The 12565-nt window shown below is 33.1% G+C and overlaps 1 protein-coding gene and 1 non-coding gene across 5 annotated transcripts; one reads left to right on the top strand and one right to left on the bottom strand.

The window, feature by feature from the left end:
- Positions 1-890: 890 nt before the first annotated feature.
- Positions 891-1086, bottom strand: LOC125208741. Its single transcript, XR_007174220.1, has one exon. It is a non-coding gene; the product is annotated as a U2 spliceosomal RNA (small nuclear RNA).
- Positions 1087-8984: 7898 nt separating this feature from the next.
- LOC125203099 lies at positions 8985-12507 on the top strand. Of its 4 annotated transcripts, none has more exons than XM_048101385.1 (5): positions 8985-9332; positions 10286-10390; positions 10723-11241; positions 11561-11710; positions 11851-12161. In XM_048101385.1, the coding sequence occupies exons 3-5, from the start codon at positions 10741-10743 to the stop codon at positions 11941-11943; spliced, it is 744 nt and encodes a 247-aa protein (XP_047957342.1). In that variant the 5' UTR covers positions 8985-9332; positions 10286-10390; positions 10723-10740; the 3' UTR covers positions 11944-12161. The 4 variants fall into 4 exon arrangements, with proteins under 4 accessions (XP_047957342.1, XP_047957340.1, XP_047957341.1 ...); XM_048101383.1 differs by lacking the exon at positions 10286-10390 and adding an exon at positions 12303-12507 and having other exon boundaries at positions 8986-9332; positions 11851-11981; XM_048101384.1 differs by lacking the exon at positions 10286-10390 and adding an exon at positions 12307-12507 and having other exon boundaries at positions 8986-9332; positions 11851-11981.
- Positions 12508-12565: the final 58 nt, after the last annotated feature.

The following is a 12565-nucleotide window of genomic DNA, read 5'->3' on the forward strand; positions in this document are numbered from 1 at the left end:
TGAACACCCGTGATCCATACCAACGGATCCATATCCCTATCTTCCCAATTTGAGTGAAAACTACCCTTTTACTTGCTCTATTTTCTATTTTGTTCTTACTTGCGTACTTGTTCTTTGATCTTAGTGTAGAAAAACCAAAAAACCCCTTTTATTAGTCTAGATAGTGTTCGAAATTGCATCGTAGTACTCAAGCCGGCATTTAGTCTTCGAGGATCGATAATTTTAACTTGCCACGTGCTACATACCCCATACACTTGTGGGTGACATATTGATTGCAAATTTAGCATGAGTCAAGAGTGTGGCAGAGAAAATGAATCGCCCATGATATTAAATTCCGGATTTTTAGCATTAGCGGTTTCAACAAATGCCACGCCTACCGAATTTGCCCTTAATGTACCGAAAACCTAATATAATGTACCGAATGTCATTAAATCAGGGCCATTAAATTACTACATCCGACGGATTGAATTAGTGCTATGTTTAAACACTTATAGGTCATTAGGACCTAAATGCGCCTCTATAGCTGTATTAAGGACATATTTCACAAAATTGCTTTACCAATATGGCAATATATGATTGCTAATAATGCTATGCAGAATACTAGAATTGCACACAATAAGTATGAGAGCATACAAACAAACAACTGAAGTGAAGAATTCCAAGTAAGAAATCAAGCTAGAAAACAGTCTTCACGAAAGGTTTATACTAGAATTGATTTATTACCAATATCAGATTGTTTCTGGGCAAATCTCAAAACGAAAAAAATATGATTCATAATACCATTATACAGAATACAAGTTTAGCTAGCTAGAATTGTACACAAAAGTATTAAGAGCAGATAAACAAAACATGTAAAGTGAAGAATTTTATTTATGTTTATACTGGAATTGGTGGGGTGCGCCAGGCCCATGCAATAGTGCAACGCAAAGGCGACGCGCAAAAGCCCAGATAGCAAGCTATCTTAATGGACTTTCCCCCTCAAAAAATAAATTTAATATCGTGTGAGCCGATGGCCCACATATCAGATATTAAACTGATAAGAACAGATACTACACTTGATCTTAGCCAAAAGGCCGAGAAAGGTATGAGTCTTTAAGCCCATGGCCTTGTTGTTTTATAATCCTCTTCATCTGTAAAACTATAGTAACTTATTCAATGTGGGATTATCCCAACAAACTCAAAACTCCATCTTCACGGTTCCCTTTTCTCTATTTATTTGTTTTATTTATTTGCTCTGCTTTATCGTGCCATTATTTTGAGAAAGCTCACAAACAAAACACGATCAAGCATAACCCTTGGGATTTCTTTTATCTGCTTCACAAGTCCTTTTGTTCTAGAAGTTCATGGTTTGTACAGTCTTCTTGCTTGCAACCAAGTTTCCCTGTTAATGTAATAGTACTATTCACTTGTCTCAGTTTGACTAAAGCAAAATCAAATCTAATGATGAGATGCAGAAGGAAGAGCTTTCGAACGAGTTCACGGACCAGTATATACTACACAACATGTGGCAATTGGATGTTATAAGTGATGAAATTGAAGGTTGAAATGCAAATTTTAGAGTGACTTTGGTTAGGACTGACGGATAAATAAAATGTTCCAGTAGGCGCTGGGCTGCCAGCTGTTTCGGAAATCATCTAGCCGCGATTAATCTTTCTCTGTTGATGTATTCGATTTTCTTCTTCTAAGACACATCTCTACAAAATGTTTCTTGAAATTAACATTACTTATCTTGGATGAATATGAATGAAGGACATGGTATAACTAAGTGAGCTGTATTTTTGAATATAGGAGTGCAATTTAAGGTGAGAAACGCCAAAAATAGGATCATTTTCAGAGTTGCTTTCTCTAAAAAATAATGACTGGACATGCGGAGACTTGGGCTTCTTTCTATACTGTCCATCTGTATGGAGGAAACATCGCTGACTTGGCATTTGGATTTATCATTTATTTCGAATTCCACCTAAATATTTAGTTTTATAAGTATTTACTTTTTATAGCCGCATATATATCATTTGTATGACAATGAAATTTCAATTAATCAAATGAGCTCTGCATATACCCCATACTCCATAGTGAGCTTTTTATGTATCGACGGTTGTCGTTTAATTGTTTCTGTGTATAAATTAGATGCAGGCACAGCTGTTCTTGTAGTGTGGTCGACAAGTTTATTGGTTCTAAATATCAAATGCAACTTTCTGTAAATGATAATTGTGATTCAATAACTTGAGCTTTTGCAGTGATTTTTCAGATTTAATATGAAATATGGGAGTTGGGAGAAAAAATTAGTATTTTATGACTGAGTGGACTGAATAAAATGTCCGTTAATCTTTGTTAGAAAGGACTACGGTTACTGATGTTGAGTAACAGCAAATCAGTGTGAGAAATAATTATTTGACCTTGAAAAAAAACCTAAAATCCTACTACTACTTTCTAGTAGAAAAAAGTACTCTTCTATATGCCAAAAGTTTGCAGTATTACTATGACACAAATTTTAATAGAGCGTAAGGTATATATGTTATTAGAGAAAGTGTAACTTTGAAAAGCAAATAGTGAGTTAAAATATTTGGATCATGGGTAAATTGTTATTTTTAGGATAAATTATGGAGCAATGTTCAAAAGTGACAATTTAACACACTTTGTAGACACCAAATAAAGAAATTGTTGCACATTTTTTTGGACGAGGGTTTTCCATGCTGAGAGATAATCAAATGATTTAGTTGACATAAAAAAATCAATGACTGTTATATTCATTCTCTCAAAAAAATATGAAAATTTCCAGGACTGTTTAAACTGATGCTACTACAAACCAACAAAATGAGTTAAATGCCTCACACCAACTTCAACATTTTGATTAAAAATTACAACATCCTCCTCCGTTAAACTGGCATATTCCATTATCCTTTCTATTCTTAGCATTGCGTCATTTATAAAAAAAATAACAGTAATGTTTATTTACGTTGTATAATTAGTCAATACTTTAATCGATCAATATTTATATCGGAAATTTATTTTCTACGCTGCTCCATCATGTGTTGGAAGATGACGCAAATAAAGTTCCACATCAAACTAAACTAATGACTTAATTTAATTTACTTAAAAATAAAAAGTACATAATTAATTAGCTTATATAGAATCTTGTAGTTATCATATAATAACGCTCATTAAAATCAGAATCTGTCAAGCAACTTTCACATATAGTCAGCAGTAGCATTAATTAATTAATTATTAGTATTATAAAATCAAACTCAATCAGTTAATAACTTGATATTAGCAGTTATTTTCACATACCTTAATTCTCCAAAAGAGTTAGGTTGCACTCATTCATGATTCACCCATCAACTTTCCAAATAATTTAAATGGAGATAAGTCTTTTTTTTGTCCCTTTTGGGCCCAAAATATGGGTCCCCTTAACGACAAAACAATTCCATAATTACACACAATGAGCCAATGCACTAAAAGACCAACCCACTAACAATTATTTTTCCTTTTTTTCATTTGTTTCCACGTTTTATGTTATGTAATTTGTTGAGTTCTCTAACAGGGAAAACAGCAAATTAATTTTATTCAACTTCTAGAAATGCCCACATGTCAACAACATGAGAGTTCATAGCCAAATTAGAGTGTGATAAAGAAGTTTTTTGTGAAGAATGATTGGCTGCCAACACTTGTAAGTGGGGATGAGAAAAGTGATCCGTTTATTGGGTCACAACTTAGGAAAAAATGCGACTCCATTCATTTCATAGTTCATGATTTTTGTCCCAAATGACAAGTTGGGTTTTTTGTCATCAATTATCAAAAATAAGAGACATTGAAAGTTGAAACCAAGGTTGATAAATTTTTTTGACATCTTCTCTTTCTTGTCTTGTTATTTGTGTTGGAATTGGTATATCATTAAACCAATGTAGTGAGCAAAAGGATCAAGGCACATAGAGTTTTTCATATTTGAACAAGTGTTGTGAATTGATGAAGGTAGTAGTTGATGGGCATTGAATAGTGATCTAGGTGGTTAATTTGTTGCATCTGCATTTTTCAATTTTTCATGTTTCTCAAATTTAATCATTTTGAGTGGGCATTCATTCATATCTAGCCAACCAACGTAACGCGGAAGTGGAACGATTCCATTTTAATTTATTGAAATGTCATAATCAAGAATAGAGTCATATGAAGAGAACTTGCCACGTGTTGTTCTTGCCATTTCTACAGTCCAAAATTTGATTGCTTGAAGAGACAAAGTGCGACACGTGTCGTGAGTTTTAATTAATATCTTTGAGACTTCCCTCACCATTTTCCAATTTTTTCCATTTTTGTAAGAAATTTTTGTATACGTGTATATACATTTTAATCTATTGAATACTATGTGATATAGCATATATGACTCCCATTATATATAATTATAATTAAGAATATCAAATTATACTTAAAACTTTAATCAAGCTTAACGAACTATTAATTGCGTGTTTATCTATTTATTTTGGTGAAAATTTCAAATTTTTTAAGAACACAAAGCGAAAGTCTTTATATAGTTTATACCCAGCTGTATTAGAAGAGTTCATGAAATTCAGTCTACTTCTCTTATTTTTGTCCTATCCATATTCCGGCAACATATTTGTTCTATTAATTGACCATGCAAATATTATTTCGCCAACGTTCATTTAAATCACTTGATTAGTGGAAGCCACAAGTCAAATCCTCATTATTGATACCGTAGGAGGTAATCAGTTAGATGAATGAACCAATTAATGGTCACTTATTCAAGGAAATAAAAATAAATTGTGTGTTTATACTAATAGTAATTATTTTTTCCCATGGTTAGTGTTGAGATTCCCGAGTAGTCAAATGCCAATACCCTAATCTAATTGTGATTTTATTTGATGTTCATATAAATTTGAAACTCTGAATATTTGTAATTAAATTGTTGAACTACAAATCAATCGAGATTTTCAAGAGCCCTTTATTTATGCCCATATTTGGTTGTATGACTTGTATCCTTCTTTAATCATCCCCCGGCAAATTGTACATGACTACAATTAAATATTCACAATATAAATTAAAGTTTTACAAAAAAAAAAAAAAACAGAATTACACATAATTACGTTATAAATATTACGTTAGAAGTATCACCAAACTAGCAAAAAGTATCCCAAAATTGAATTTGTGATTCTCGGAAGAATTCTTGCTAGTGGTAATTGTGCGTATGATCATACAAATTTATAAAAAAAAGTCAGTAGTTCATATTTATTTGGCCTATTTTTCATAATTAAAAAAATAATTGGACCACATAGAATCATGGATAGATAAATTGATGTTGCCGATCTCTGTGGCCAATGAAAATAGAGGTTCTGTATGAGCAAGAAAAGAGAGAATTTTACATCATGCCGAGAATAGTATGGGTTCAAGCGTGAATCTTTTCCCATTAATCACGAAGATATTTTAATCAAATGAACCATTGATTAAAATGAAATGATGTTACGTATATATAATCACATAAAAGATTATTTTAATGCACGGCAGTAGTCATGGTACTACATTTCTTCTAATCTCAAATGTTTAGCTAATTGGAGTAACAAGTGCAATGATTATTTAGTGACAATGCCAAATTTTGTATTGCATGGAGAGTTCTTGCCAACCACCTCAGCGATTTATGTAATTAAGCGAAATCTTTCAAATGTAAGCAAATAACATCACAAATCAAATACAGGCGCACTTCACCAGACTAGTTCACTATTTTTCATAAATAAATCATATGTTTATTTAGAGAGAGAGAGATGAAGAAATGTTATGCTAAAATATGTAATGAGGCTGATGTCAAACATAACTTACCCCTTGACCAAGCCCAATAAAAATTGACCAATTTTAACTTTTATTTTATGCCAGTCACCACTTAGAGCAGCCATTATTTCAATCTATCGCTTTTTTATGTTGACATCTATCTATATAAAATAATATTTGGCGAGTGGTTTAGACTTTACACAAGAAAATTTACTTTGAGTATATACGGTGTTATTTATTTCCAAAAATAAATTAACAAAGTTATTTGCTAATTTCAAATAAAAGTATATAGACCTCTGAAAATAAATATATAAATCATCACCCCAAGATTTTTGATTTACTAATTCCGCTATCCTCAGCTATGAGGTAAAGCCGAACAACCGTCTAGATACATTCACTACTTCCAAATCAAGCCGAAATTTTACACTAATTAATTAGCTTAATAAGTCTCAGTCAGTAATTTGCTGGCTTCATCTGCAATTAAAAGAAAGTATAAGCAATGATTAAATAATCAATAATGGTGGAAAACAGTCGTTTCGACTAATTTGCATAGTATAGCCCATAATCCGATTATCGTAGCCTCTTTTTCTTTTGGTCATTTCTATAATTTAATAATCAATTTTTTCTTCATTATTTAAGCTGGATACTTTACCGAATTATTTCATCGTAGAACCATCAATCATAGTATATAAGTAAGCTATTCACATATTGAAGATTAAATAATAAGTACTCCACTATTCAGTATGTTTATACTAAGATCAAATTAAACTATATTTTAAATTACTTATAAGTTTATGTATTTATGTAAATACTGATTAATGAACTCTAAAATCTATGTAGAGCACTTGTGTACTTTTGCATAATTATTATATGAATCAATTAAGGGCATTTGCAATAGAGCGCTGATCGGCTGCTCGACCGATCGGGGCCTATTGCAGTCGATCGATGACTGTCGACCCAGTGCTAACATAATTCATTTTTTTCCACCTCTATACACACACACCTCTTCATTTTTTTCAATTGTATAATTTTTTTATATTTAACCAAATATGTTTGATTGTTTTTATATTTTTTGCCTTCAATTCATGTTTGTTATTTTATATATTTCATAAATACCAACAATTAAAATAAATTATAGAGATAATAACGTGGAAATTGAGATAGGCTGAGAATATGCTATATATGATAAAATGACGTTGCATGAAGAATTTGAAGATGAACTAAGGATGAAATGTCCACTACCGGCCTAAGCATTAGAAATGTGGTAAACAAGTGCAGTTAAATATCAGAGAAATGTCTGACTAAATAATTATTAAAAAAATATCAATAGGCCCCACAAATACAATTAGATCACGTTAATAAAATTAAATTAAAATTCTACTGCATATACATGACGCTTCGCGCCACCAAGGGGTTTAATAAATAAACAATTGCTTATAATTAGGTTTATTTCTGATTTCTTTTCCACCATTTATCAATATTTTTCTTAATTTAAGCAACGATGAAAAGTTGAAGGTGAGGAAAAATAATAACCCAAAGTATTCATATTGAGAAAATAAGCGATCATACTCAAAACATATGACAGAAATGTAAATTTACAAAACTAACTAATAATTATGGAAGTAAAAATATTTGGACTGATAAGGAATCAATTTTTTGTCTATAATGATATGTGCAACTTAGAGCTTTTAAAATGCAAGTATTCTCATTCCTTGGACAGTAAAATTTCATTTCGTGTCTATGATGATATGTACAATTTAGAGCTTTTAAAATGAAATGATTCTCGTTCCTTGTAGAGGAAAATCTCCTTGCAAAAAATCTAAAGTAAAGTATTATTGCTGTGGCACTATTATAAACAAAATTATTATCATTACTAAACAAGTACATAATTCAATTTCCATTATTACGAAAGGAGTATAAGCTAGTACTTTACTCAAATTTCTCTCTATATCCCAAAATTTAAGATTCTTTAGCACATAAAATATAACGAGCAACTATTATAAATGTGGAACTCTCATTCTATTAACTTTTTTAACTTATTTTTTTTTATATTTTTTAAAGTCCATGTCAAATCAAACTTGGACAATATTTTATGTACGGAGGGAGTACTATTTTTTGTCAATATGATTAAACGTACTAAAGTGAAAAATCAGAACAAAATATTGTTATATTAGTCGAAAAAAAAATCGATTTGAGCATTGAGCAAAGGAAAGTTTCTATGAACATTCGAATAAATCGTTTGTACACAACATCAATACTTACAATAACAATATTGCACTAAAAAAAGAATAACTATACAAAACTGACCTTCGTTCAACCATGACCTTTTATAATTAAAAACCATAACAAAACCAATTTACTAATACTCCCTATGTCCTGTTTTAAGAGTCTCGGTTGGGATTAATTAATAAAAAATATCTACAATGTAAGTAAAAACGTGTTAAAAGTGGATCTCAACATCCACTACAATATTTAATTATTACACACTCAAACACTTTCTTAAATATATGTGTCCGGGACTCCTAAAGCGAGATGGAGGGAGTATTAAGTACTTCTGATTCATCGTTTTAGAACAAAATTGAGTTAAACGCACAAATGACGATTTAAAATTGAATAAATGTGAAAAATGATTAGACAATAAAACTGAGTAAACCAATAATTTTGCAAATTACACTTCATACATCATCTTCATGTAACTAAAAAAAATGAGTAAATTTGACTTTATATAGATATTCTGATCCCCAAAATTTTTTACTATTACTGCTCTCTCTGTCCCTGAAAATTTATCACCTATATCTATTTCGGTTCGTCCCTAAAAATTTGTCACCTCTCACTTTTATCATTTTTGATAGTGGACCATATATTCTACTAACTCATTCATACCCACATTTTATTATAAAACTAATATATAAAAGTATGACACATATTCCACTAACTTTTTCAACTCACTTTCTATTATATTTCTTAAAACCCGTACCAGGTCGAATGGGGACGAATTTTGGGAGACTGATGGAATATAAAATATCATATTCACAAACAATAAAACAATTAATAGTAGTAATAACTTAAATAAGGGTAAGAGATATTTACAATTAACACCTCAAACAATGCAACAAAATAGATCCATATAAACAATTGTCCGTAGCTCAATAATTTGCATTAACTATTTTTAGTTTATTTGCTTTGTTACTTTGTTTAAACTTTTCAACTCTTTACAAATTTCTTTCCTCGATCGTAATGAGAGAGTCAAGCCAAAAAGAGGCCAAGACCCAAACAAAATCAGATTCCTCACTCTCTTTTCATCTCTTCTCTCTTCTGCTTGCTGCTTGTGATATATCCCACTGTTTGACACCTATAAAAAGACCTCGCCTCCATTAATAAAGCTATTCTCCTCCATCTGTAGTCTATACATACACTTCGATACACAGTCTCCCCTTCCCCCAATTTTTTCAGTGACAAATTCGAGAATGTATGCGGAAACTGGGCTCATGTTCCCATACTTCTCTCAAGAAGCTCAGCAGTTTGACGATTTTTGCTGCTCACAAAGGCCTAATTCTTCATTGGTAAATTATCTTATGCTTTTTTGATCATTTTTTGGGGGAAGGGTGTCAAAATATCTGAGGTTTCCACTCTTCATCTGCGTCTTAATGATCTTTTCCTCTTTTCACATTTTGTTCCATTTCCAAGATTTTTATACACCCTACCTACCTTTTCCTGCAAGATGTATTCTGCTGAAGTTTTTTTCTATTATTTTATTTTATGAATTGCTATTAGCTTGCTCATGTTAATTGGGGCATCTCCATACTTCTTTTACCTGAGTTTTTGATTACTGGTCATTTTCTCTTAAATGAAAGTTATCATGATGAATTTCGGTTTGACTGGCACAAATGTTGACTTATGTAAGAACTTAGAGAAAAATGGGCTCAAAGATTAGATTTTTCTTCTAATGTGCTTTTTCAATAGGCACCATTAATGGTTAGCACCTTGAGTTCTATTTATGGTGAAAAGGGAAATTATTGGAACATAGTATCACAATCATTACTTCCGTTTCTTTGAAAAGCCATTAATTAGGATATGAATTAATTTCCGACCTTTCTCATCTTTTCCAACTTCAGTAGAGTTCCTATTTTTGTGAAGGTCTTCGTTTTTGCCTTCTCCCCCTTCCATACCTTTGCTTTTCACACTTTTTTGTATGCTGGTTCAAGATAGAGAAGTGAAGTGAGTGAATAAGCCTTCAATTATTGGTGGTTACTCTTGAAGCTCTGTTTTACAATGGGATTTCTATGTCTGTTATAGTACATATTTGACATTTAGCTAAAATGATCTTGATCACCCTATTTTTCATGTGTTAGAGTGTTTAAACGCAGCTTAAATATCAGTAGCATCTTAGTTTGTGATTCAAGTGAATTATCACATAAGTTTCTGATGGAAAAGTTAGTCCTAGTTATGAGAAATTGCACCTGGAGATACTTATCGACACCTCAATCATTGATATTAGTTTTTACTTTTTACATAGGTAGGTGTCTGAAATCTAGTAGATGACGGTTTCTGGTGGCCGATAACTGTAATGGAGCGAGATGAATTATCCAGCGAAGTCACCTATTTGTCTAGCTAGTTTTTGGTAACTATGATAATATACTTGGTATTTCTTGTAAAATTTTAACAATCTTACCATGATTTCTACTATTTATTAATGTCGGCTTGGCCCCAACTATAGTGAATCTTTGTCTGTTGTGGGCTTCTTTGTTTGCTTTCATAGGTTGTACTGATGCATACTAACCATCATGTTTAGACAAAAACAGCTTATTTGCTAGATGTGTGCCTACAGCTCCACAGTTTTGGCAAACCACTAGCCATGACTCATGATTGGTCATTTTTTACTCTGCTACATGAGATATTTATATCAAATATTTTAGTTAAATTTGAGAATTTTTTCCCGAAATTCCTATGTAGGGCATAACAAGCAGCCTCATGCAAACATCCACCATATCAGATTACAACCTCGGGGGAGAAGGTGATCTCTTCAAGGCACCTGAACCAGTAATCGGAGAACCATTAATGGCTGTGGATCCGATGACAGCTGCTATCTCAATGATCTCCTGTGGAGAAGACGTGATCTCCCCCCAGTCGCTAACAGTATCTGATATCGAGTCGTCTATTGAGAGTGGACAGCTCATCAGTGAGGTTTTCTATGAATGTAGAAAGGATCTTTTGGCACAGCAAGGGAATGAGACGCCACTCTGTGATGCCCTGAGTATCAAGATTCCGTCTCTACAGATAGATGAAAATTTTGTTGTTGATGAGAAGCTGTTTGCGGAGGGCGCACTCCAGAAAAGCCTCAGCTCGAGTTGTCTAAGATCTGTGGACGGTGTGCATGAGGCTCCACTGAGGCCAAGATTTCTCGATTTTCCAGTTTTGGACTTTGGGGCTTTTAATGGGATGCGGAGAGCATTTAGCGAAGGAGACATCAAGGTAACCTCTTCTAGCAATCTTCATGCACATCTTGTTAGCACTCACTACCCTCTCATATTACATAGTGTATCATGAATCTTATATGCCATGTAATTTGGCTTCAGAATTGGATAATGTTGGTAACATACCTAAAATGTATCCTGAAACACCTCTATATTGAATTGGGCCGGTGAATGATTCGCATTTTACCTCTACTTGTGACTACCACACAAATTTATCGGTTGCACGACAATGTGTATGAACTGAGAAATGGTTAGATGTTTGTGGACTCTTGGACAGGATAGGGGTGGGTGTGATTGATACTGAGTTTTTATGGCAGAATCTTGATAACGATGGTAAAACAAGTCTGGAGCAGTCCTCGGTGGTGCAACCTCAGGTTATAAGCAGCTGCCGTTCTGAAGATCGCAGGGAAAAGCTCTCTAGATACTGGAACAAGAAGTCCAAGCGAAACTTTGGAAGAAAAATCAAGGTGAGACTTATATAATCTTTCTTCAATTCCCAAAGTATAATATTATCCATCCACTTCATATTAAATCTCACTCATATTCTGTCAAGAAACTGCATACTGAGGGAGCACAAGACTATAACTAATAACGCGTTTCTCTGCAGTATGCTTGTAGGAAAGCCTTGGCGGACAGCCAGCCTCGGATCCGCGGAAGATTTGCCAAGACGGATGAAATGGAAAGCCCAAAGATGCAGTAACTGTCTGTATTATTTATTGTGGACAAGGACAAGTAGAGGTGATCACCATGATAATCAACTCACCTCCCACCCTATCTTAACATCTCTCATAATGTCCATTGTGGCTAAACTAGCTGTGTATATACTGTTTTTTAATGCTACACCAATAATATGTATGACTTCATCAATCTGTAGCTACAATTTCGCTTTTATATTATAGATTGCTGGCTAGGAGGCTATGAGAGCGCTCTCTTCTTTTTTGGTTTTAATATTCGATTTGATTGTATATTAATCTGGTAATGTGGTTTGAGGTAGGGGTTTAAGTTTAATACACTAGGTTTAAATTTTGAACATGAATTTGGTTGAACCATTTTGTGAAGGAAGAAATGGGCTCCTTATTGGGCTGTTGGGCCACAATAAGGGAATCGTCAAACGTGTATCTTCCATGGACCAACACGTCGTCGTTTCGATCACCGTATATCCTCTGGCAGAACCGCCGCCAGATCTCAACAACAGGGATTTATTTGATTCTGATTTTCCAGCATCGCCGCAAGGAAAGCAAAATCCTTAGGGATCAATAAATGGCTAGCAAACTATGTCGAGCAATCTCGTCGGCGATCTCTAGATCTGAGTCCGCGAGCCG

This window comes from Salvia hispanica, chromosome 2, assembly GCF_023119035.1.
Source record: "Salvia hispanica cultivar TCC Black 2014 chromosome 2, UniMelb_Shisp_WGS_1.0, whole genome shotgun sequence".
Taxonomy (NCBI): Eukaryota; Viridiplantae; Streptophyta; class Magnoliopsida; order Lamiales; family Lamiaceae; genus Salvia; species Salvia hispanica.

Excerpts from the sequence above, each read along its gene's own strand:
- LOC125203099 (XM_048101383.1), top strand. The coding sequence starts at position 9,237 with ATGTATGCGGAAACTGGGCTCATGTTCCCATACTTCTCTCAAGAAGCT. Across the intron at positions 9,333-10,722 it reads AAAGGCCTAATTCTTCATTG|GGCATAACAAGCAGCCTCAT; the intron begins GTAAATTATCTT and ends ATTCCTATGTAG. Across the intron at positions 11,711-11,850 it reads ACTTTGGAAGAAAAATCAAG|TATGCTTGTAGGAAAGCCTT; the intron begins GTGAGACTTATA and ends GTTTCTCTGCAG.